The following is a 27,002-nucleotide window of genomic DNA, read 5'->3' as shown; positions in this document are numbered from 1 at the left end:
GAGAGCTCACGTGAAAGACTGTGAGGTGGTAGTGATGGTAGCAAAAAGCATTTTTCTCTCTTACAATTGTATTAGTTGAATTGTGTCCAGCTAAATTGTTCGAGGCAGCTCATGATCTGTTAATGACTAGATTTAGTTCCACGGTGAAAGAAAATTTGGTTTACTGTGACATTTATGCTGATAAAGTCTAGTTGGACTGAGGTGCAAGCTGCTGTGAGTACATGCTTGCCTTAGGGCAGGGATGGGGAACTTTTTTTCTGCCAAGGGCCGTATGGATATTTATAACATTATTCGTGGGCCATAAAAAATTATCAACTTAAAAAACAGTGCTCCACCAAGGGACATGATTCAGGCCAGCAAAATTAATGCAAATAATTGTTTTTCTATTTGAAGTCATGTGGGGAGAGCCTAATCTGGCACACACACACACACGGCCCAGCAGGAACTCAGTAGCATATTAGACCACATCCCCTAATATTAGTATATTAGATCACACACTCATTAGCATATTAGGCCACATCATCTGGGATAATCAAGTGCAAACTGAACTGTGACAGTAACTTTTCCAGGCCCTGCAGCAATTCTGGCTGGCTAGCCAGGCCCCAGGGAGGCTGCCGCACAGTACATCTGGGCCCTGAGATCCCTGCCTGGCCCTGGGGAGGCTGCTGCACAGCGCAGCTAGGCCCCACAATCCTCACTGACCAGCCAGACCCCAGAGAGGCTGCCACATGGCTCGCTTCAGCCCAGCAATCCCCAAGGGTCTCACCAAGTGATCTCGAGGGCCGCATATAGCCCTCGGGACAAAGGTTCCCCACCCCTGCCTTAGGGAAATCAATCTAAAATTATATTATATAGAATTAACTTATAAGGGGTAGAATGCTGGGGGCTAGGAAGGTCAACATCTGCAAAATATGTTTGCCTTTTCTGGCTAATTGGTTTGCCAGGAAAAGTTGAGGGGGGGCAGAGTCTTGTTAGAGTTGTGGGCTCTTCCTTAGTTTTAAAGGCAACTATGATTATACCTTTGTTGGAGGGGCCAAAGATGATATGAGCAATCTTCCCTTTTTAGGTTAGGTGATTAAGTAGGTGGTGGCATATTTTGTTGGAGTGTCGTCTTTATATTAGCCTATTATATTAGCCTATTATTAGCCTATATTAGCCTATATTAGACCTATTAGAAATAGGTCAGTGTTTCCTCTGAGTTAGTGTGAGCCAGCTCACACATTTTTAGGCTCCAGCTCAAACATTTTTGTCTTAGCTCAGGAAGGATGACTCCAGAGCACACTAATGTATGCAGTAGCTCACATCTTTAATGCCAGTAGCTCACAAGTTTAATGCCAATGGCTCACAAAGTAGAATTTTTGCTCACAAGACTCTGCAGCTTAGAGGGAACATTAGATATTTTTTCATCTTTGTCTCATCACAAGATTGTTTTACTCCTATCTGACAGATTTCCAAACCTTACCCCTTAATGTTGCACAATTTTTCCATTGTTTAGTGTTTTTTCCAAATGATGCTACTTTGACTGCTCAAGACTTTTAGTCAAGGAGATTTAATCCGATTAATAAAGGAAAGGAACAAGACATTGTGGCAAAGCAACTTTAGGCATACCTAACAAACACCAGTACCCTTGTCCATCTGGTTTCAGGTTCGGCTGTGGGATTGTTTTAGTTCATTGTGGTAGGTGCTATTATTATCTTATAATAATACCAGAATCTTCTGATAATACCAGAGGTGGCCAAGCTTGCTTAATGCAAGAGCCACATAGAATAAACATTAGATGTTTGAGAGCCATAAGACATGAATGTCAGACATTTGAGAAGGAAGGAAGGAAAACAGATGGAGGGGGGAGAAAGGTGGAAAGAAAGCTATTTTAACTTTAAATGCCCCTCTAAGCCACCAGTGATTTAGAGAGAGAAATGCCTTCTTCAAGCCAACTGATGGATTGAAGCCTTCTTCAAGCTGACTGTGGCCCCAGAAGGTAGGACCAGAACCAATGGGTTGAAATTAAATCAAAAGTTTCCGGCTCAACATTAGGAAGAACTTCCTGACCGTTAAAGTGGTTCCTCAGTGGAACAGGCTTCCTCAGCAGGTGGTGGGCTTTCCTTTCTTGGAGGTTTTTAAACAGAAGCTAGATGGCCATCTGACAGCAATGAAGATCCTGTGAATTTACAGGGAGGTATTTGTGAATTTCCTGCATTGTGCAGAAGGTTGGACTAGATGACCCTGAAGGTCCCTTCCAACTCTATGATTCTATGATGGGGCAGTGGGGGCTTCAAGAGCCACACAATAGAAGTGGAAAAAGGTGTGGCTTCCAAGCCGCAGTTTGGCCACCTCTGGATAATACATTCCATGCTTTTTAGTTTGCCTGCTGCTTTTTGATATGGTATATCATGTTGTTCTTTTAGAGAAAAGGTAATTGTTCTTTGGTGTCTTTGTGGGGTTTTTTAACCTAAATGAACACTGTCACAATTGCAGCTCTAAATTCTTTGAGACTAAATAGTGTAGATTCCCACAATGTTCTATTATATTTCCCCATGTTCGTAGTACATATGTCTGACCACTGAATGACTCCATTCAAAGCTTGCTGATAACATCCAACTGTATATCTCTTTTAAAATTAATAACAGTGAATGGATGTCACTGTCAACATATTAGACAAGCTCAGGAGTTTAAAATGTGTGATTAAAGTTTTTCAGTGATGTTCCATAGACTTGTATGAGAGAGTACTTGTATGTTTTGTTGATTTGTAAACCATGGTGCGGGGAGAATAAAACCAGAAATACATATTCTAGTTCAGTTTTTAAAAGTCAAGTTATGAATTCTCAAATTTTAAAAATCAAGGTATGAATTCATCTGAGTAGGCAGCTTGGGCAGAAAATACGTCTGTAATGTGGATAGACCATTCCACAGTTCTAGCACAAACTCACTAGCACAAATGCTACCACCTATAGGAGACACTACATATGCATTACATTGAACATCACAAGCATATAATAGAGAACTACTTGAGAACTTTGTGTGTGGTGAATTGGAAACTGTAGATGCCTTAATGTGAAAGCAGAACATATACTATAGATATTGTTGCTAGGACCTAAAAACTTGACTTTATCCCACATATTGATATTCTGAATTGGGTTTTTAAATCAGCAGTGGTAAGCTGTGTAGTGATTGACATCAGCTTCAGTGCACTGCACATTTTTTATTGTTTTTATTGTTGTTTATCTTATTTGGTTACACTAATGTGATTGTGTGACCCTTGATTTGTGAGCTGCCCTGAGCCTGCCTTTGGCGGGGAGGGCAGGATATAAATGAAATAAATATTATTATTATTATTTCTTGGCACACAGGCTTACATTGACTTTGGTCAATTCTAGACCATTTTGGCATACAATAAGATACATGATGCAACATGTATGCCCTTGATTAGGTCATAAGGCGGTAGAATAAGAGGCCTCAATTACATCTTTAAGTCTTTGTCACCTTATTATAATTCCTTGTGGTCCAGCATTGTTCTATTGATTCATTGTATTCTGTAATATGAGCCTATATGTGTATTTACTTGTTTGACTTCTGAAGAAGACCAGTCTAGGTTGAAACACGTTAGGGCAAGTGGTTTCCCACTGTGGTTTTATGATTTTACTGAGAAAGGAGGCTAATGATGGGCCCCTAAATGCTTTTTAACTTTCTATAATAAATACATGTATTTTTGCTTATGATTTATTATATATTTTGCTTTTAATTTTTGGCCCTTTAGTTGCATATTAACCTTTCAGGTTCTTTGCTACAGTGTAGAAGACAACATAGTGATTTCATCAGTGTATGTTCTATTTTGTAGTCCTACTCATCCTTTTGCTAATAACTGGTGTGCCTTTGTCAGGTATGAAGCACATGGAATGACTGAAATTTGCATGGATTCATTGATTCCCAAACATATTTGAGTGCTACCACTATATTTCTGTGTATATAAATCAGGAAAATAGTGTGATTGTTGTTTGCCTTGGTGTGGATATAGTTCTACTACAGCGATTCTTTTATTCTGGATAATTTTGAATGGGGGAGGCTTTACATTGTGCTAATCTAAAGCTGTTAAGGGAAAAGAAGCCTGTGATGGTTGGTGTGTCTTGTCATCAATTGGGAGTTCTTTGATTTGTTTGAAGATCGTTTTAAGGCCAGAGGAAAAGGCTTTGCACCTGAGAAAGTTTTTACAAAGGATTTAAACTGTGAGTTAGAGTGTTACACTCAGTGCAGGGGAGAAAGACAAACTGTCTTATGAAAACATAAATATTTCAAGGCAGGACTGTTTTTGAGCAGAAATGCAGAGGAACACAGCTGGCTTGGCCAGGGCTCCAGCTGGGCATCTGCACGTTCCCAGACTGTATGTTCTATCCTCTCTGTTGCCTCCAGACTCCAACAGGCTTGTGAAGAGAGCACGAGAAGTGCAGCTGTCCATGATCACCCCCTCCCGGGAGAAGCTGGGTCTACTGCTGTCTGCTCCACCACATGTGGCTCTCTCTTTCCAGCCATATTTTGGGGGCGGGGAGTGTGAAACAAGGTCTCTCATTGGGCTGTGTGAGAACACACATCCATGAGATGCAGCTGATGGCACTGTACTGTTATGTGTCAGTATGCGGAAAGTAACCTACTGAACATTTGACATCACTTCTGGTGATGTCAGGGGGTGTGGCCTAATATGCAGATGAGTTCCTGGTGGGCTTTTTCTACAAAAAAGCCCTGTTCAAGGTATCATTACGCTAATATTTGTATGATCTTTCAGTTTGTAGAATTTTCAAGTGACTTTTTATTTTACTGTATTTGCATTTATAGACAATGCCTGAAGCATCAGAAGATCATAACCACTGGGAAGCCTGTTGACTATCGTTTCCTGAGAAGCTTGGGAATAACATCAGTCTGGCATGGCGCAGGGCAGCCAGCAACTCGACATGCAGGTACTCCATGACCTCCGGCAACGTTTCCCTGAAATTCCTGAAGTTGTAGTGTCTCAGTGTATGCTTCAGGTAGGTGCTGAGACAAAACTTTTATTTTTGAAAAATTAAAAAGTACACAGCACAGTTTCATTCTTATTTATGAAAGATAAAGCCTTCTAAAATTGATTTATTTTAACCATGATTGGTTATGCATATTTTAAGCAAAACATAATTCCCCAAGGAAGATGTAAAGTACAGTAAAGTGCAATAACACACAGGTGGCTCACAACCTATAAGAAGATAGGCATGTCTAAGACCATTTAAAGGCTAGGGGCATTCTTATCAAGGGGATTTAAAAGCTTAACCATTTGCTTTGGTTCCACTAAATGTATCTATCTTTCTCCAGGTTGAGCTCCACTGAGATTTTTCACTAACCTAAATTGATGCCTGTAGAATAAACTTTACTAATAAAAAGGGACCTATTGAAATAGTTTCCTAAAGATATGCTAAAATATAATAAATTACTGTTCTGAAGATTAGTTGTGAAAAATTCACTTAGCAATTTGATATGTCTGCATCTTCAAAAGTTTCTGTTTGCTCAGCCTGAAAGGTATGAAGTAACTAACAATGATTTCAAATACAACTCCTAAATAAAACCACTATTAAAATTATAAATCGTAATAATTAAAACACGCACAAACAACTCATCCTGAAAAATAGTAGTACACGAGGAAGTGACAGCATTCTTACAATATGGAAAAACAAGATTCTACAAATAATAGAATGTAATGTTTCCCTTCCACCCACTGCTTACATTAAATGAAAAGCCATGGGGGGAAGAAATATTTTTCCTCATGCTTGAAACTCAACTGGTTAGGTTCCAAGAAGCTTTTTGTGGGGAGGGTGTTCCATTATTGAGATGCCGTTACAATGACCCTTCACTTTACTGCAGAAGGTAGAAGTGCACAGAGCAGGGTATCAGGCAGATTAATTTGGGAACCAGTGGTTCGCTAAGTTCCTTGGTCTCAGACTGTTCAGGACCTTAAATGTAAAAAACAGTTCTTAGAATTGTGCCTGGAAGTAAGCAGCCTGTGCAAGTCTTTGAAGACTGGTGAGATGTGTTGTCAGTAACTGGTACCCAATAGCAGTCTTGCCATTCTGCTCTGTCACAACTGAAACTCCTGAATAGCTTTTAAAGGCAGCCTGCCCCATTTACTTTAAGCAGCTATCGAAAAATGTACTTTTATAGCTGCTCAAGCTCAAACACAGTTGGAAAAGGTACCACTGCTCATGGGAAGTAGGGCTTTTTCAGTCACTTGTCAGCCTCAAGCTACATTTTTTGTGTGTGTCTTTAGGTAGCTTTTGACTATAAGAGTTGAAGGTAACCAGCTTTGTCAAACACAGCAAGTTGGTATAATTCTGAAAAGACAGCAGTCACTCCAAGAATAATAAAGGACTTCTGACATGCTTGATGTTTGAGAACAGTAAGACTCAGTCATGTTGAATGGTGAGGTCTTTGTTTTTTGTTCTTTTTCTGGTAGCATTGCTTCCCTCCACCCTTGAGTTCAACTTTAACCTATCTGATCTAGATTATTCAGGGCAAGCTGTTCAAATATAAATGCCTACTGCTTTTAATGTCAAGGCAGGTGGGTAAGTTCTGTAGTTGCTTTTAAACCCATGGAAGACCAGAAGAAACTGGGCCTGATACGTTGGGGTCTCTACAAGAAGATGAACTATTTTTAGCTACTTGGAAGACACAAATCTGAAGAGTTATTGAACACATGCACTCCACTGCTAATTAGATTAGCAAAAGTACTGTAATAAAAAGTAAGGATTACTGTTTTATGGAAGTGCATCATTAGACATGAGTTCCTGTGGTCATCGTTGTTACTGTTGATATTTACCACCATACTATTAGATGGCTGAAAATATTCTGTGACTTAAATTTTTATTCATCGAAATTATGGATAATATTCACTGGCTTGCTTCAGAATCAGATTGGTTCTTCCATTCTTTCTGTCTCAGAAAAAAAATCGGGATTTTTAATTTAAGATTTTCCAAAAAAGCATGAACGATTAGTACGCATGTTGAAGCTTCCAATTAGCCCTTCCTACTACACCCTTTCTCTTTCCAGATTTAGGACTAGGTAGCAAAGGCAGATGCATTGTAGGACTTTTCCTTGAATACTGAGCATTCACAGGAATATCTTTTACTTCTGTCAGTCCATTCTGATGTATCCCGGAGGCAATAGTTGTCTCTGAAAGCTCTTAAAAATGCCTATAAGACTTAGGCTGCCACCAGTGTGCTTTCTCTACTGTTGATTTCTTCCTCTTCTTTGTGAGGTTAGATTTTCTTGGGGGAGGGGGAAGATTAGAAAAGCAGGCTCTGTAGCAGTGAGCCCATTACAAGATGGATTTGAGCTTTTGATGGAGTTGTGGTCTTCACTTACAATGGGTCATGAAGGTGAACCTTTGAGTTCACAACCATGATTGCCTCTGTTTTGTGTTATTACTGGAAAGTCTTGAGAATTTATGAATGTCTGTTGACATTGCCTTAACTAATGATGAAATTGAATGAGATTGGAACATTTTCAGAAAGATACTTGGAATGTCTTTGACCAACCTGTAAATTTCATACATGTTATTTGATTTTTAGGGAGATCTTGAGTTTTTGACAATTCCACCAAAGTGTTCCAAATGACCATATTTCTGATACTTATTGTAAGAAACATGAAGTAAACCATGGTTATAGCAGATTACAACAGAAGCAGATTGCAACAGGTTTTAACAATGGTTATAGCAGGTTACAGCAGAAGTTAGCTATTATGATGCACATAAAAAAGGACCAAATGCATTACAGACTACTTCAAATGGCAAAATATAGCACTTTGTAATCAACAAAACTGAATACAATAAAGATCACGGTTTGCAAAAAATACAGAGAAGCTTTAGAAATTTCAGAGCACACAGAGAATGTGTTAAAACACTTGTTGTGTTAGGTGCCATCTAACATGTTTTTGTAGATGTGTTTTGATAGGACACTTTTTTCTTGCTAGTACATATGCATTGCGAAGTTGAAACCTTATTGGTCTTCTCTGCTTCTCTGCTGTTCTCACCTTGGTGAAGCTTCTTAGAGACTGTAGTAGTCTGCACCTAACCCCAAATATATATATATGTTATCCAGAAAACAGGATTGTAACATTTAGTGGACTGATTAGTACAATTAATTAAAAGTTGTCTTTGACTAATCAAGTACCAGATTTTTGAAACATCTTCATTACTTTAATACAGTTGCTTAAACAAACTGTTAGTAGAAAGTGTCATTTTAGAAGTAATCCTTTTCTAATACAGGTGCCTCTTCTAAGGTGGTGCCTGATTGTGGCATGTGTATACATCCTCATAAAAGGTAGTGGTTTTACTCTGAAAACATTGCTTGGTTTACTCACAAATTTAATCAACATCGTAAGCGTAATAGACTAAGCTTTTAAATCTTAGGGTGGCAATGCTAACTAAAATACAATTCATACGCTTGCTCAAATGAGAGTATTGGAGTTGAGATCACATTTTAAGTACATAGTTACATTGTTGTAGTTTTTGAGATTTATTAACATAATTTAACGTGTGCAATTTCTTATTACCAGCACAACAACAACGTTGATGCTTGTTGTCGAGTTCTTGCACAGGAGAGTAACAAATACTTGTATATGGAATACCACAGCCCAGATGACACACGAATGAACAGGAATCACCTTCTGCATATTAACCTGGGCATCCATCCTCATGCCAGCTATCATGGAGGGGATGGAGCTCAACTTAATGGTGGTCGTACACTGGTACATAGTTCAAGCGATGGACATATTGATCCACAGCGCACCACAGGTAAACAGCTGATATGCTTAGTTCAAGAACCACATTCTGCTCCAGCTGTTGTGGCAGCTTCTCCCAACTACAATCCATTTTTTATGAATGACCAGAATAGAAATGCAGCTACTCCTCCTCCTCAACCACCTCAACCTTCTTCTATACAGCCTGGAATGAATACATCTGCTATGCAAGGCCCTCCTCCTCCTCCATATATGCACATACCTCGGTACAGCACAAATCCAATTACTGTTACAGTGTCTCAAAACCTCCCTTCTGGACAGACTGTACCCAGAGCTTTACAAATCCTACCCCCAATTCCAAGCAATCCTTATGGGAATCCTGGCTCTCTGTATATTAGACAGACATCTCAAAGTTCTTCAGGACGACAGACTCCCACACAAAATACACAGTGGCACTCAGCACCACAAGGTCCAGTCCCACATTATAGTCCACATCCATTACCTGTTTATCCACATCAGCAGAACTATCAACCATCTCAGTATTCTCCAAAACAGCCACAGATTCCTCAGTCACCTTTTCGATCACCACCTACTTCTCAATGCCCCTCTCCGTTTGGTTCACCTCAGCATCAAGTTCAACCTCCCCAGTTAGGACATCAGAGTTCTCATGTATTTATGCCACCTAGCCCTTCAACAGTGCTACCCCATCCATATCAACAAACACCCCAGACTTATCAAAAACAAGGTGGACACTCAGTATCTTATCTCCCATATGGTGGACCTAGCTTATCCAAAGCCTCCATGAACAAGATAGAAATTACAGTTGAGCCACCACAACGACCTGGGACTTCAATGAATAGGAGCCCTTCGCCTATAAGTAACCAACCAACCCAACGAAATCAGCACCCACTGTATGCACCTGCTACTCCTCCTTCAAGTTCTCCTTCCAGAAGCATGTCGGGTCAGCCCAAACCTCCTTATAGTGTTAATCCTGTGTATATAACATACACACAACCAGCTGGACCTCCTGGCGCACTTACACAGTCACCCCGAGTAATGGTATCTCAGCCAAATCCTGCAGTTTTTAAGATTACAGTAGGTCGAGCGCCAACTGAGAACCTTTTAAATTTAGTGGACCAAGAAGAGCGTTCTGCAGCACCAGAGCCCATTCAGCCCATTTCAGTTGTACCAGGATCTGGAGGTGAAAGAGGAAACCATAAGTACCAGAGGAGTTCCAGTTCTGGATCAGATGACTATGCCTATACTCAAGGTATATTTATAGAGCTGCCAACTGCTGTTGTTTTCAAAAGGATTTTTTTTAAAAAAATTGCGCTATTATTATGCACCATAAAAGCTTGTGCCACTAAAATAAGTTTTCCAAACCTATAATACTGTTGGAAATACATAGCATGTATCGCTGCTAATGCACAGCTGTTTGCTGGTATCCTCTTCCAGACCAGGTTTTGCAGTCTTCTTCGCTTTTTAGATTTCTGTCCAATAATATAGTAATGTCTGCATATCACTTTCATGTGTTCATAGCATTTCACATCTTACCGTAATCATATGAAGAACATATGAAGCTGCCTTATACTGAATCAGACCCTTGGTCCATCAAAGTCAGTATTGTCTTCTCAGACTGGCAGCGGCTCTCCAGGGTCTCAAGCTGAGGTTTTTCGCACCTACTTGCCTGGACCCTTTTTTGGAGATGCCGGGGATTGAACCTGGGACCTTCTGCATGCCAAGCAGATGCTCTACCACTGAGCCACCGTCCCTCCAATCCTTACAGCCATCTTGTAAACATGCCAGTGTATTTACAGATGGTATTCTGAGGCACAGAGAGAGAGATACTGCAAGAAAGAGTGAGACTTATTTAATGACAGATGCCCATAATATTCTCCTTTGAGACCAGGGTTGCCAGGTCTGTGTTGGAAAATACTTGGGGGTGGATCTGGGAGAGGACAGGGGAGAGGAGGGGCCTCAGCGTGGTACAGTGCCATAGAGTGCACCCTTTTAAGCAGCCATTTTCTCCAGGGGAACTGATTTCTGCCAGTTATAAAAGTGGGAGATCATCAGGCTCCACCTGGAGATTGACAACCCTATTTGAGACAGGAGATGGAATGTACATAGTTCTATATAGCTCCTTTTGGGGGGCTTTGCAGATTCAGTGGGGTCCAGCAGCTGCTGCATCAGCATAAGGTGGCATGATGATGTGTTGTGCTGATGTAGGCTGTGTTGTACTGAAACAGTGAAGCAGATTGATGCTTTTGAAGCCACTGACATAGAACTGGGAAGATTGCATAGGAGTAGATGCAATTAAAATGACTCAGTTGCATGTCATCTTAAAGTAATTTTAAGTAAAGTAATTTCAAGCTTACAGGTAAACTTGGCTGGCTGGCTTTAGCAATGAATACCACTGAGGCTTCTGTGCACTGTTAAAATAAATTGGAGGAATTTCTGCATGGAAGAAAACATGTTAACTAACTTTTAAAATGTGCATGAATTTGCATTTTGTAAGTATTTTGGTCTGTAGTGGTCTGGGTCTCTGTTTTACAGCCTCTGAAGCGGGTTTTAGCTGTTGGTATGCATTATAAAATACAATCGTATTCTCAGTAAAATGGGATATATACAGGATAATAGGATGTTTATAGTAGTGGATTGTTCTGCAGAGTTTATAAAAACTGTTTAAAAGTTCTAGCTGGTTGATAACCTCTGCTTGCCAGTTTGCATAGGAATAATTGTTCTGTGCAATGGTAGTTTTCTAACAAAACAGTGAACTACATTATGTATACAAGAAAGCTTGGTAATGCAATGCTTTTTAATCAGATACGTTTTTTGTTACTAGATTTGAGTTCAATGCTTGAATAAATTGAAGGTAAATTATTAAGAAAAAATTATTTGGGAGATGTTAGTAACAAAATGATCCTGTGTGTATTTTGAGTTTCTCTTCTCAGAAAGTAACTGAGAAGTTGCCACCTTGCTTCATAGTACTCTACTGGGGCTTGCTGTTTTAATGGCTCTTCTGTCATTGCCCTCAAGGAGCTTTAAAAAGAAGGCACACTTTCAGGGATGAATCTATAACAATCATTGTGCAAGATTTAAAAAAGAAAGAACTTTGTACTCCAGGCTATAGAATCCAAATCTTCTCTAAATAATCATGTAGAACTTTTAAACAATAGATCTGTGGTTGTTACTTACACAGAATGTGTTGGTGGTATCATCAGGCATTGGGAATTGATGCATTGTAGATAACAACATTGTTTCTTCATATATTTTATGGAATAGTTTGCAAACTCATGATGCACTTCTGATGCTGTAGGACTAATTCTGAGCAAACAACCTAGGATCTCTGTGAAATAATCTGAGCTTTTTGCCACAAGATTAAAGTGCAAGTGTTATAATAATTACACAAGTACTTGTGTAAGAATTGTGATTAGACAGTAGGTTCCCTGTCTCCAGAAGAAATAATAAATCTAATCCATTTTGAGCCTCACTAGTGGCCCATCAGTCCTAGCAACATCTTCTCAGAAGATCTTTTCATGCCTTTCCACTCATGGCCCTTATGTGGATGTGTCAGATGGAGTGTAAAAACCTGTATTTCATATAAAATAGCAACCTAATTTTCACAGTCATATTTTTATCCTGCCCTTTCTTCAAGAAACTCAGGGTGGCATTCAAAGTTCTCCCTTCCTCTGCATTATCCTTTCCATAACCCTGTGAAGCAGAATGGCTGGCCCAGGTTTGGCTGGTATTGATGTATTGTTGCCCCTGATCCTAACGAAAGGCAAAGGTTTTAAAGTCCTCAGGGAGGGGAAGTTTCAGCAAGTTCTGGCATATCTGGGATTTTCACATCCGTTTGAGACTCTAACTAATAGGATTTTTTCCCCAAAAAGTGAAAGTTGAGATACTTCAGAAACCAGTCTTGCAGTTTATGGCTTGCTTGCTGTCCCAAAGATTATCAGCAAACAATGTAGTCTTAGTTCAGTCAAATATTACTAATAATAGTCATATATATAGGTTCTGTTGTGTCCACTCTTTTCCCTCCACCTCATTCCTTGTTGCTAAAGGATGTAATGTGAACTGGGCTGAGTCATATTCATTTGAATGTAAGGCAGAGATAGATTGGGTGAAGATGGAGGACCCACATTCAAACAGTATTGATAGATCATGTTGTTCTGAAGCAACAGAATAAAGTTAGAGTCCAGTGGTACCTTTAAGACCAACAGAGTTTTATTCAAGGTACACAGACACTTCTTCAGATACAATGAAATGGGAGAAAAGCATTCAAACTTATAAACAGGGTTGGTGGGGACAAATTAGCATATAATATGATGTGTACATTTTGTGACAAGCAGGGACAACAAGCCAAGTACACAGCTGTATGGATCCAGTTAAGGGGAAACAACATTTGAAGCAATAAATATGTTAAAATAGGAGATAAGTGTGTAAGAGAATCTTTTCTAATTGTGGGAAAGTTAACTTTATGATTCCCATCTGCCTCCCCTCAGGTATGAAGGTAACAGTTGCTATATGTTGTTCTAAATATCATACCAATATGTTGTTCTTATATTGCATTCTGTTACAAACAGTATTCCATTATATTATTCAAAAGAGAAAACAGAGGATGTATAGAGAAGAGAGAGAGAGAGAGAGAGATAGGAATGCATAAAAATACAAAGAATGTATAGACCTTACAGAGGATGTATAGATCTTCTTGGTGAGAATGAGTTTAGTAAATGTACTATGTTCTGGGAGGCTTAAGTGATCTTCTACAGGATTCTCAGTCTTGTGATTCCTGATGTTAGATTTGTGTCCATTTATCCTTTGGCGTAGAGTTTGTCCAGTTTGTCTTATGTAGAGAACTGAAGGGCATTGTTGGCATTTAGTGGCATATATAATGTGAGAAGAGGAGGAAGTGAATCAGCCTGAGATGATGTAGTTGATGTTTTGGATACAGTGGTTGTGTTGTCTGGGTGTATGTAGCAGCAAAGTTGGCATCTGGGTTTATTGTTTTGAGTTGAGAGCTGTATGTGACCACTAGTGTTGTTCTGTTATTGTCTTTTTTAGGTCTGTCTTGTAACAAGTTTTCTCGGAGTGCCATTTTGGCTTTGTTAATCTGTTTCCTGATTTCATCAGGTGGATACAAATAAAAAGTATTATTATTATTATTATTATTATTATTATTATTATTATTATTATTATTATTATTATTATTATTATTATTATTATTATTATTATTATTATTATTATTATTATTATACTTTAGTTCCAAAAAAGGTTTATTTCAAAAAAGTGGGACTCTGTCTGTAGGACTGGAGCAGATGCGGCTGTAGAATAGAGCCAGGCTGTATACAATGGATTGTTTGGTATGTTTAGGATGGAGGCATGTAGGTATGTTTGTCAATCAGTAGGTTTCCAATATAAGGTGGTGTCTGTGCATCCACTGTGTCCAGAAAATGTATTTCTCACATAGATTGGTTCATTGTCAAGTTGATGGTGGGCTGAAAGTAATTGAATGCCTGGTGGAATATGTCCAGGGCAATGTCATCAATGAAACATAGGTACAGGAGCGGTATGAGTGGGTGGGAGTTTAGGGAGCATTACTTCATATCAGCCATAAAGATATTGGCATATTGGGGTGTCATGCAGGTGCCCATGGCTGTACCCTTGATCTAGAAGAACAGTTTGTCACCAAATCTGAAGTGGTTATGTGTGAGAACAAAATGGCATAGTTTGGTGGAAAAGTCAGCTGTGTTGTTGTCAAAAATCATAATCCGTATGGCTTGTAATCCATCTTGGTGTGGATTGTTGGTGTATAGTTCTTCATCAGTACATTCACTCAAATTCCTGAATGCAGTAAAGGGGAGGAGAAGCAGAGGGAACATGAACCTTCAGTTCTTAAAAGATTGTGCTTTCACCACAGGCAGAGAAGTTGTAATGTATGTATTAAAAAGTCTAGAAATCTTATACAGTTCAACTTTAGGAGAAAGCATACTCCTAGAGAACAGCAGGAATCAAGTTATAGTAGGAGCCAGGTGGCTTTCTGGGTACAGGGTTCATGACAAGTTCTTACATTATGTGTACAATGAAGAATGCAGGATGGAGGTAACCACAGTAGATAAGGGAAAGTGGTAACTAGTTACGCACTACATTATGCTTGGGAAGCAAGCTTTATTTGTGATGTCACATTTCAGCCACCCCACCCGATCTATCTTACATGTCATTTTTACCACTCTGTTTTGTTCAATGAATCATTAGCCTAACTCTGGATCCTTAATTGTAGCATATATCATAAGATTTTGCCCTGTCTACATTAAAGCCATTGTAGAAGTGTAATTATATGCTGTGTATATGCCCATTGCATTCCCTTCTAAATTCCTTTATCATGAGATGTGGAAGATCTGTAACCTAGTGAGCAGTATAATCCAGGTACAGAGCAGAATGAGATGGACAGGAATGGGAGCAGTGAAAGGCTTGGTGGTGTGACTTTGTTTGTGCTGTAGGTTCTGTCCCTATTCCCTCGTACCCTCCTGCTGGCAAGATAATGCAGCTGGCAGCAAGTGGAAGAGATTGCTATCCTGCTGTCTGCCACGTCTGATCTGCAGGGGTGGGTGGGGTGCCATCCAGCTGGTTGGTAGCTGAAGGCCTCAATTTCCCCTTTGACAGCTGGTACTGTCTTGCTTTCTTAGAACAGTATTTTAAAAAAATCCTGTTTCTTGGAGAATGCCTTAGAATAAATGGATGGAGGCTGGGTAAAGACCAAGGTGGAAGATCTCCAAAAATGTCTAAGCACAGAATTTCCCCCTTGAACTTCCTGCTATGTAGCTAACAGTCTGCTTGTAGAGTGTAAATTTATTCCCCAGCAAACCTGAAATCTCTTCTTTCTTTTCTTCTAAAGTTACAGGTGTTGCAGAGAAACTACTATGAACAAGAGCATTAGGCTGAATGACAAAACTGCTATTCTAGAATTAAGGAAGGGATCATGGGTGTGTTGTGTATGTGTGTGTGTGCACCTGGAAGTCATGATTACCTCTGGTGTCTGACCCCTACTGGGGGCACAGAGGATATTCAGGGATGTGGATAAATAAAACCTGCCCCTACCTCCCGGCTTTAGTGTTCCAGGGAGGTCTCCCATCCAAGTACTTGTCAGAGTCAACCCTGCTTAGCTTCCAAGATCTGATGAGATCAGGCTTGCCTGGGCTGTCCAGGTCTGGGTGGATCATGGGGTTTTTATATGAAGATTTTGGTGACTACTACATGTCTACCTGTTCTTGTAGCTCATTAGTTCTGTATTTGAGCACTGATGATATTGTAATCTTGAATATTAAAGCTGGTTTTCCAAAGGCAAAAACAACTGTTATGACAAGACTGTGTTTTTGTGGTCACTATAAAAGCACCCATTATACCACACAAGCTCTAACTTAGACTTCTCAGTTTTGTGCATTGCCCTGACTTTGTTCCCTATAATGTACTAGCCTTGCTGCTGCATCAACGTGCAAGGATGGAGAGATTGGCAAAGGGACTGAAGCTTGAAAATGAGGAGCTTGAGCAGCTTAAATCTGAAGTGAATGGTATGGAGCATGACCTTATGCAAAGGCGTCTTAGAAGAGTGAGCTGTACAACCTCAATCCCAACAGTAAGTAATTAGTTTTAAATGGAATTCTTTGTTTCCTTGTTTGGCCATGTAGAGAACTCATGTACCACTTTTTAAAATGTAGCCTATCTTTATACATACTGATGACTCAGGTGCAGTTGACCAGTCTTGTCCCATCTTATTCCCACCCAGACTAAACACTGGATATGAAATTGTAAGGCTGCCATCTCTAATGAAGTATTTTTAAGATCTTGTGTCTCAATATTCGAAGGAGTTGTGGCAGCTCTTTTGCTTTCTCATAAGAAATATTTGTTTAAACCAGCTCTGAAAACCAATCTGAGCATTGGCTAAATGTACATATAGAAGGAAAATCCATTCTCTGCTCTAAAATGAATTGTATCTTTATAAATTATTTTACAAACGGGCTACTTTATTCATCGTAACAAAGAACCATCCATAAACTTGTTTTAACTGTCATTGTTTCTTCTAAGAAACTCTGGGAATTCTTCTCTCAGGGCGGAGTTGAGACTTGTTAGGATTTAAATTAACAAGAATAAAGGCCTGTTAAAGTCATTTAATAAAATTTTGTTTTTGTAAATTGTGCATGTTTTCAACAAGAGTTTAATTGATCACTGCAACAGTTGCAACCTATTGGCTGGCTTCCATGCTACCTAGAAGTGTTATCCCACTTACTCTTTTGACCTTCATAATTGTATGTGCTTTTACACAAGGGTGGCAACTGTGAAATTAGTTGGGTTTTTTATGGCTCTGTTGATGTTATGTACACATCAAATGATACATTGTTATGTTGACTTTCTCCCATTCCTATATTTGGTTCTCTCTTGCTAGCCTGAAGAGATGACCAGATTGAGAAGCATGAACAGACAGCTCCAGATAAATGTTGACTGTACACAGAAAGAAATTGACCTCCTGCAGTCTAGAGGCATATACTTTAATTATCTTTGTTTTGAAAATGTTTATTTGAATGCAAGCAGTTATAGACATACTATAGTTCTGTCTTTTCTGATGATGCAGAATGATTCTTTTACACATTTTTCTGTCATTTATGTGTAGCATAGTGTGTGATGTAATGATAAATTAGAACACTAAGTTCCAGGTTCAGATCCCCCAAATTGCTGTGAAACTCAACAGGTGACCATGGCTCAGTCACTATATGTCAGCCTAAGCTGTTTCACAAAAGTTTTGTGAGGATAAAATTGTGGGGGTATGGCAATAAGACAGCTTATTGTACCATGAAAGAATGTTGGGTTAAAAATGTAATAGCCATACCAGATTGGTAGTTGATTTACTGCTTGTAAAATAAAGGCAGAAGGAAAAGCTGGTTCTGGCAGAACTGTGTCTTAGTATATCTTAAGTTAAGAGACTGCCACAGCTGCTTTACCATAAATATATAACAGCTCCTTAAAGTGCTGTGATAGGAAAGGTACAAATGAAGCCTGTAAGGAATTGTAGACAGTAAACATCTGTCATGTTGAGTACTAATTTCTCTTAAACACTTGGCTCTTATTTTGAAGAGGAAATTATTTTCTGTTTTATGTATATCTTCATAGGAAACTTTGACCCGAAAACCATGAGTAACTTTTATGACAACATAGAGCCTGGTCCTGTTGTGCCACCAAAGCCATGTAAAAAAGGTGAGTTGTTCAATAGATGTTCAAGATTTAGTTTATGACATCTTGTTTCTTTAAAATGTTCATGTGAAGGAGAACTTCCACATTCTTTATTTTATTAAAAAAAAACATTGTTAATCCAGTTGTACTATCAGAATATGTATCTATTTATGCTGTGTGCATCAGAATTTTGGCCAGATGTGCAGTGAGGGCATTTTTAACAGCCTTTTGGGAAATGGTCGTTATTCAATGATTATGAAAAATGCTACGAAAAGCAACACATTTTCTTATTTTTACATTCAAGGTTTTCATTCTGGGTAGGTTCTTCTTGTGTTTCTATCTCATTATGCAATTGAAGAGATAGATTTCACCTGCCTTTCTGCTTAGTTTTCCTTAGGTTGTGAAAGTTGATTTTTGGCTTAGGTGCTGTAGATTGTTCCAGAACAAAGTTTGAGTCCAGTGGCACCTTTAAGCTCAACGAAGTTTTATTCAAGGTATAAGCTTTCTGGTGCAAGAGTACTTCTTCAGATATGGTGAAACAGAATTTCCTCAACCATTACATATAGAAAGAAGGGGGGAGGGTCAGTTGCTAGGAAGGGCTAGTCAGAGTTAAGATGCATAAATAAGTGGGTAGTTATAGCTGAGATTGGTTGAAGGCGGCAGTAAATTAGCATACAAACACGAGAGTTAACAAACTTATGTGAGAGCGTAGTCTGAGTCTAGTTTGCTGGTCTTAAAGGTGCCACTGGTCTCACACTTTGTTCTGCTACTTCAGACCAACCCAGATCAATCTAGATTCTTCAGGTTTATCAGCCTTCTCCCTCCACCTCACTTGTTTTTATTCAGGAACTTCCTGCCCTTCCCTTTTTAAGGTCTGAAGTGATTTTGTCCACTGGGGAGAAAAGAGCAGAACTGAGGCATCTGTGCAAGTGTTGCTATTCCAGTTTCTCTGTCTCTCCTGCCTTTACTTTTTAGTGTACCTTTTACCAACTTAAGCAGAGTCCTCTGTATTGGGCACTGCTCCAGCAGCAGTGAGGAATTTAAGGGGCTGTGAAAGGACACCAGAACAAGAATTAATTAGCAGAGCAAGAGCCTGAGTGGCCAATTCCAATAAATCTTTGATGTAGCCAAGAATCAGTTAATTGGGGAGGGACGGTGGCTCACTGGTAGAGCATCTGCTTGGGAAGCAGAAGGTCCCAGGTTCAATCCCTGGTATCTCCAAAAAAGGGTCCAGGCAAATAGGTGTGAAAAACCTCAGCTTGAGACCCTGGAGAGCCGCTGCCAGTCTGAGAAGACAATACTGACTTTGATGGACCAAGGGTCTGATTCAGTATAAGGCAGCTTCATATGTTCATGTTCAATCCAACAGTTTTTATTTTTACATTTTCTAGGGTTGGTTTGGTCAGATCTCAGGGAAGTTACAGATCACCTAAGTACTTCACACTGTGGCACTGTGGATGAAACAGATTCAGTGATTTAAAGAGCTCTCCTGTGATCATCAGAAAAATGGAACAGCTTGAAAATTAAATTATGAAATATAATTACAATAAGTTTGTCTTCTAGTGAATTCAGAAGAATAAAAAGCATACATTTTATACTTTATGCTTAGTGTTTGATGCTGTATAGTTTAGTCTTCTGTGATCACTGAACATATGTCCATATTTGGAACATTCATCTTCCTAGCATTCTGAAAATGCTAGCTAAAGGAGAAAACCTCTGTAAGGATTTTGAGAGGAAATAAAAATATGCAGTGGTATTAAATGTTCTCAGTCTCTTGAGGCAAAATTCAGATCTGCTGGAAAGCAGGTAGCAGCTGAAAGAGTTATGGAAGCTCTTATCCAGTAACTCTGACTATATTCAACTTTTGTTCAAAACCTACCAAGTGTCTGGTCATCAAATATATTAGAGTTACATCAATCAGTTGAATTCATCAGATGCTTGAATTTAAGATGACTTATTTATTTATGTACTTTTTAACCCTCCTTTTTTACCCAGATTCCAGGCAGATTCCACAGTGTGAAACACTGCAGTCAAATAGCATGAGACATCCAATAAACAATGCAGTAGGACTAGGATTACAAAAATAAGAAACAATGCAAAACGTATGAGACATACATCATAAACACAATCCAGTTTTTTTGGGGGGGATTGCATTGTTTATCTGTGATGTGAAAGTAGGCTGTTTTATCATAGTGGTTGATAACGGTTTAATTTGTCAGTAATACTTCTGATGGCTGCTCTTGGTATCTGTGGTTCCCCATTGTTTCAGTGTCCCCAGTGCCTAAACCCTAAAATACCACCTCAGATTCTGTGCCAAATCAGATGTTCAGAAGCTACTCTAGTTCAGCCTACTGAAGTGCTAGAAGCAGTAAATGCTATTAGTAAATGTATTAATCTTCATCCTAGTGTCAAATGGTATAAGAGTCCAATTTAGTAATAATCTGATACATCAGACATGTTCTGCCACAGTATGTCAGCTGAAGCTTTGAAGACACTTTACATAATGTAAAATCAATTAAATCAGTGTATATGATAGCCTATAGCTGCTCCCAAAAACATTATCTATAAACTGGGGGGAGGGAAGAACCTTGGCTTTCACTAAGGTCAGAGATAGAAAGTGGAATACAGGTTCAGTTGTTAAACTTCTAGTGTTATCATAATCTACTTTATTGTTGTTCATGTTTTGTGCATTTAAAGACAGATCTCTAAAAATTATTCTTTTCAGATCATCAAAGCAGTTCCAAGCAAGCTGTGCGATCACAGCCAAGAGATGAAGACTTTGAAGGAGCTCCGTGGAACTGTGATAGCTGTACTTTTTTGAACCACCCAGCACTGAATCGCTGTGAGCAGTGTGAAATGCCGCGGTATGCCTGAATCCACTAAGGGCTACTTTGGATTTTTTTTAAAAGGCTCTTGAGCACACAGCCATAGAAGAAGGAGACAGGGAGCACCTTTCAGTCCATCTGCCAGGCGTTTGCCAGCCAATCATTGTCAAAAATATGAGAGAAATTCTTGTTCCACTCATGCTGCACTAAAGATTAATATGGAAAGAAAAAATATTCTCTTATCCCACTGTGGTGAGCTAGGCTGAAAGGATACCCTGAATCAAAAAAGGATTTCCTCCATGAAGAATGTATACAGGAAAACAGGCGATTGCTGCTGTTCTAGCCCCTATAATCACACATACCGGGTAGTAGTCCTTACATATATTTTTATAAGCATAGAACTATTACTTTGTGGTGTGATGTGTTGCAGGTATCCAGACAAACTATGAAGAGCCAGAGCTGATGAGTCTGGCCACAGCAAGCTGGGAAACAAAAGGCTCCCTGTGCTTCCAGATTGTAAACTACTGAAAAAGAAGACGGGAAAAAATTCAAAAAGAATAAAAGGGTATTAGTACATGCTGCTTTTTTCAGGGTAATTTAAGTCTACACAATTGCTGTTTTAAAATTGTGAATTGTGGTGAGGAGGGAGAAGTACTGTATGAGCCTTATTTATAGAGTACAATCGAAGGTGATTTTACAATCCCTTTTGCTTGTACAGCACTCACCAAGTCATGTTAACACTGGTAATTAAGTAATTATACCATATTACAGCAGAAAACTAGTGCTGCATGCTTTTATTAGGCCATTGTGTTTTAAAGCTAAAAGTAAAGTATGCTTTTATAAATGACGTTCCCTTAACTGTGCTTGACTACAGTGGAGCGGACGTATGCCAAATGCCGAATTATTCCAAATTTCTCTTTGGAAGACTTGAGCTCAGCCATCATTATGTATAAGAAGTGTTTGCACACTGTTCCTTAGGCCTTTCCGCTTCCAATTATGTGAAGAATTCATGATGTTTACAGCACAGAAGGTACTTTGTGCCCCCATTTCTGATTTAGCTGAAAATTAGTAATCAATATTAGCTCTTCATTAAGGGTTTATTTGCACCTTGTTAATAAACCAGCCTGTATTAACTAGTAAAAGTGACATATCTTGAAATGTTGCATACTGCATTTCTTCTTTGAATCTGGTCAGGTAATTCACATAGTCCCACCCAAAACAAAACCCTTGGAATTGTACTGGTATTTTTATACATCTGACATTATAAAGGGGGTGTTTAGTCTGAGTGCTTTAGGTTGTTGAATAACACACTCATTTGTGAAGGTTTCTTGTTTGTGATGCCGAGTAATCCTAAACAATGTGTGAAAATGTTCAAGAATTTTTTTTCTCACTCGCAAAACACTGCAACACTATTTAATTTCCTACACATCAGATTGTGTTACTCCAGCCCTCACAGATTCTGCAAGCGAGTGTTTTGAGTCATGGTCATGTAGCTGTATATACAGATGATAATGGTAAGATGATAAAGTTCATAGTTCAGAACTGAGTTTATCTGATATAATGATGACATGTTACTTCATGTAGGTAAATCTTACAGAAAACAATTTAATATCAGAACAATTAAAAGGGATCAGTGTTGAGATTTTAAGTGAAATTCTAGACCTGTAGCAAATATGGCCTATGAATGTTTGAAGGAAATTTAAAAAAATTCTCCTGCCCTTCATACATGTCAAGAGTTAAATTATCTAATTCTTCCTTTTTATAAAACAGAAAATAATGATCTGAAATACATCAGGTGAAATTTTTTCAGTTACCCGTTAAGTAACATTATTATGTGCAGAGCTGTTCAGTAGCAGTTGTCATGATTTCATCTTTATGCATTTGTGTTTTATGAATACATGTTCCTGTATGGCACTTACTCATACTGCCATTGGCAAGGAAATTATAGTGATTAACATTAGAAGTAGCATGTTTGAAAGGTATGTACTACATTGTCGCACCAGTATTATTGCTGATGGTTTTGTTTAGGAAAGAGGAAGGTTACAACGCAACCTATCAGTTTAGGGTGGATTTCATCTTAAGTAAATACTTTCCAGAGTCAAGCATTGTAATTATAAGCCTTGCAGGGCCTTTGATATATGGCTCTGGGCTCAGTAGCACCCCTGTTCTGTTGTTTGAGTCAGGGAATGCTCAAGGCATGTGAATTTTGCCCACTATTGTGTATACAGATTCTTTGTTTCATGTGATAAAACAGGGAAACGATATACATATAACTGCACCATACATTGAATATGCAGATTTGTTGTTTTGGAGACTCCTCCTTTTGCTGTTGGCTTTCACTTACGGGTAGAAGGCAAAATTACATCTTGTAGGAAATACGACAAATGATAATAATGGTGACAATTCATACAGAAAAACTTGAAGCAAATCTATTTGTTGACACTGCAAAAAATGTCTTGTACATAATAAATGTAAATATCCATTTTCACTGTTCTGGCCAATTAGCAATGAAATTGATATACACAGGACTTGGATTTTAATTTGGAAGAGTTACAAGTATTAAATATAAACTTTTACTTGGCAGACACTGGGAATAAATGATTCAACCAAAGTGGTTTTAAAACAAGCCCCAAATAATATTCATTAATAGAACTTTTTGATTAAAACATTCATTCCACTAGTATTGCTTACCTACAAAATGCACTGATGTATACAACTCGGAAATGTGCACATCTGAGTGATGGGATTTTGAGGCCACCATGAATTTTAAAAATGCACTACTTTTTAATAATCACTGAACTTTCCCTTGCCCATAGTGCTTAGGTAAGTACAGTGGGGTAATCTATTTGGACATTAGATATTCAGGATTATGCCCAAGTTATTGAAAATATTTCTGTTTATAAATGCCTATTTTATATTTAACTGCTGTTAAGATGCTTCCCTTTCAAATATAAAATACAAAAGCTCCTCCAAGTTTTAGTTAATAGAATAGGCTGTGGGAAAATTCAGAAAACAGCAAACCAAAATTAAATTCTGAACTTGGATATATGATGAACTGTCTAGCTAGTTTGTTTGTGTAGAAAGGGAGGGGCTAAGCAAGCTAAGAGAAAATGTTTTGTGAAATAGATAAAACTGAGAGGTGTGTTCGTGAGTCTGTGGTATGTGTGTACTTTCCCTTATTTGGCAGATGTACAAAGCCGGTATAATTTTTAAAGAGCTGGTCTCAATCATGCTACTAAACCACATTTTCTTTCTTTAACAGTTGCTTTCTTTCATTTATTATATGTCCCAGTTCTGCATGCACTCTTTATTCCCCCCCCCCCCATTATGATTGATTGTAAGCTTCTTTATTTGGATGCTCATATTTTGAATTTGAGACAAAACTGCAAAATAAAAATATGTTTTAAACAGAAGATGAACAGATTAAATGTGCCGATTAATGGTATTGTGACACTGGATTGACAAGCATTTAATAAAAGGAAAAAAGCCGTTGTGTTGCCTAGAATGTGAAATTGGTTCATAGTACAGTATATGAGGTAGCCAGCTGGGCGTGCCTTTCCTCTAAAATAGTGTTTCTCCAGATACTGTACATGCTGAAATGCAATAGTGAAAGAAGAAAACATGCACAGAAATAAATGTGTATTGTAGCCAACACTGCCTCTGTGTGTTGTATCTGTTAAAGTAATTGCTCTAAATGTTTTGTTGGGGGAGGGGTTAGGTTGGAGCATCCTCATTTCTATTTATCAGGGACAAAAAGTGCTTCAAGTTAATACAATCTCTTAAGACCCTCGAACAGAGTTTATAAAACTGTTATTTTTGTAGTAAACCCAGTGTATCTAATTCATGCTTTCTGTTTGGTTGAAATCCTGTTAATTTTTCATCATGCACAATTATGTAAATAAGTTGTTCCTGACATTCTGGATTTGTGTATGCTGTGAATGGAAAACTTACTGCAAGATGAAATGTGTAAAGGCATTAAGAAGCTATGCATGCATGGGAATTCCAAAGAACAATATAATGGGAGCTGCATTTTCCTGAAGAAAATGAAAATAAAACACAACACCCTGAATTTGTTTGCATATGTAGTAAGGGGCCTTTGAAAAAATACTATAACTTGCTTTGACACCCATTTTCTCAGCTTACAATCGATTCCTTGTCCCTAAGCCATTGTTGAGAGCCAGTTTGGTGTAGTGCTTAAGAGTGTGGACTCTTATCTGGGAGAACCGGATTTAAGAACATAAGAAATGCCAAGTTGGATCAGGCCAGTGGCCCATCTAGTCCAACACTCTGTCACACAGTGGCCAAAAAACCAGGTACCATCAGGAGGTCCACCAGTGGGGCCAGGACACTAGAAACCCTCCCACTGATGCCCCCCCCCCAAGCCCTTCTCCACATGCAACTCCTGGGATGACCTTGGGTCAGTCATAACTCAGAGCTCTTCTGCTCAAGAGCAGTACTTGGAGAGCTTTCTCAGCTCCACTTGCCTCACAGGATGTCTGTTGCAGAGAGGGGAAGAGAAAGGAGATTGGTAAGCCACTCTGAGATTTCAAGTGAAGGTGGGGAGTATAAATCCAGTCTGCTCCTCCATGAGAGATTTTGGATTGTGTTGTACAAGAACTCATTTTCAGTGATTTTTTAAATTAGACTTTGAACCTTTATTCCAGAAATGGTGCTCTTGTGGGTCTCCAGTGAAACGCATTAAATTCTATGGCAGTCATAATTATACCATTTGGGTTTCATCTTTTACAAATAGTAGCTTAGTGTTTTGAAGAAATAAAAGTTTTTGGGTTACAGCTTTGGGTGTTACAGACACTTATTGAGTGTACCTACAGCACATGTATAGGTTATGGTTCACAACTTCCCTAGGCAGCAGATTTCACTGATGAACTATTCTTACTGGGGGAGTGGGGGCGGATCCCTAATAGCCAGCTGCTACCTTTCCACGCATAATTTAAAACTCACTGCTGTGAATCCTATCTTCTGCTGTCAACAGGAACAGCTCCTTGCCCTCCACCTCTAATTCACAGCCTTTCAAATACTTAGAGCAATCATATCCCCCCTCAGCCTCCTCCAGGTTGAACATTCCGAAGTCCCTCCGTCTTTCCTGAGCTCATTTACAGAAAAAGGCTAAATTGAATAAATCTTGTAGGGCTTGGTCCCCAGGCCCCTGATCATCTTCATTGCTCTCCTCTGTACTCGCTCCATTCAATACACATCCTTTTTGAAGTAAGAGCTCCAGAACTGCACACAGTAATCCAGGTGTGGCCAGACCAATGAGTGTACACTGGGACTATCACATCTTGTGATTTGGATGTTATGCTTCTGTTAATACACCCCTGGACCACATTAGTGTTTTTACTGTTGCATCACACTGATTGTTCATATTTAGCTTACAGTCCATCCATGCCCAAAAATCTTGTTCACACTACTACCTAGAAATCTGTCTTCCATCCAGTATGTGTGCTGCTTTTTTGTTACCCATATGTAGAACTCTACACTTATCCTTGTTGAATTGTATCTTATTTTTATTCACCTACTTTTCCAGTGTGTTCAGATCTTGTGGAATTTCATATCTTCTGGTGTGCTCACTACTCCTCCCAAATTGGTGTCATAAGAACATAAGAGAAGCCATGTATATATAAGAAGTACTTTCTTTTATCCGTTTTAACCTGTCTGCTCAGCAATTTCATCGAATGCCCAAGAGTTCTTGTATTGTGAGAAAGGGAGAAAAGTACCTCTTTCTCTACTTTCTCCCATGCATTATCTTGTAAACCTCTATCATGTCACCCCACAGTCGACATTTCTCCAAGCTAAAGAGTCCCAAGCGTTTCAACCTTTCTTCATAGGGAAAGTGTTCCAGCCCTTTAATCATTCTAGTTGCCCTTTTCTGGACTTTCTCTAATGCTATAATATCCTTTTTGAGGTGCGGTGACCAGAACTGCACACAGTCCAAATGAGACCGCACCATCGATTTATACAGGGGCATTATGATACTGGCTGATTTGTTTTCAATTCCCTTCCTAATAATTCCCAGCATGGCGTTGGCCTTTTTTATTGCAAACGCACACTGTCTTGACATTTTCAGTGAGTTATCTACCACGACCCCCAAGATCTTTCTCTTGGTCAGTCTCTGCCAGTTCACACCCCATCAACTTGTATTTGTAGCTGGGATTCTTGGCCCCAATGTGCATTACTTTGCACTTGGCC

The 27,002-nt window shown here is 38.9% G+C and overlaps 1 protein-coding gene across 1 annotated transcript in view; it reads left to right on the top strand.

Annotated features, from left to right (window-relative positions):
- TAB3 (TGF-beta activated kinase 1 (MAP3K7) binding protein 3) overlaps positions 1 to 24,447 on the top strand; it is a 35,932-nt gene extending 11,485 nt beyond the window's left edge. The window contains exons 2-7 of the mRNA XM_060234095.1: positions 4,825 to 5,015; positions 8,566 to 10,018; positions 16,221 to 16,381; positions 17,189 to 17,282; positions 17,911 to 17,994; positions 20,696 to 24,447. Of these exons, the coding sequence (XP_060090078.1) occupies positions 4,914 to 5,015; positions 8,566 to 10,018; positions 16,221 to 16,381; positions 17,189 to 17,282; positions 17,911 to 17,994; positions 20,696 to 20,844 (2,043 nt within the window). The 5' untranslated portion in view covers positions 4,825 to 4,913 and the 3' untranslated portion in view covers positions 20,845 to 24,447. The remainder of the gene's footprint in view (positions 1 to 4,824; positions 5,016 to 8,565; positions 10,019 to 16,220; positions 16,382 to 17,188; positions 17,283 to 17,910; positions 17,995 to 20,695) is intronic.
- The last annotated feature ends 2,555 nt before the right edge of the window (positions 24,448 to 27,002 follow it).

Source organism: Heteronotia binoei, chromosome 3 (assembly GCF_032191835.1).
Source record: "Heteronotia binoei isolate CCM8104 ecotype False Entrance Well chromosome 3, APGP_CSIRO_Hbin_v1, whole genome shotgun sequence".
Classification (NCBI taxonomy): Eukaryota; Metazoa; Chordata; class Lepidosauria; order Squamata; family Gekkonidae; genus Heteronotia; species Heteronotia binoei.
The sequence above is the reverse complement of the archived record's forward strand: the minus strand, read 5'-3'. Positions and strand labels throughout refer to the sequence as shown.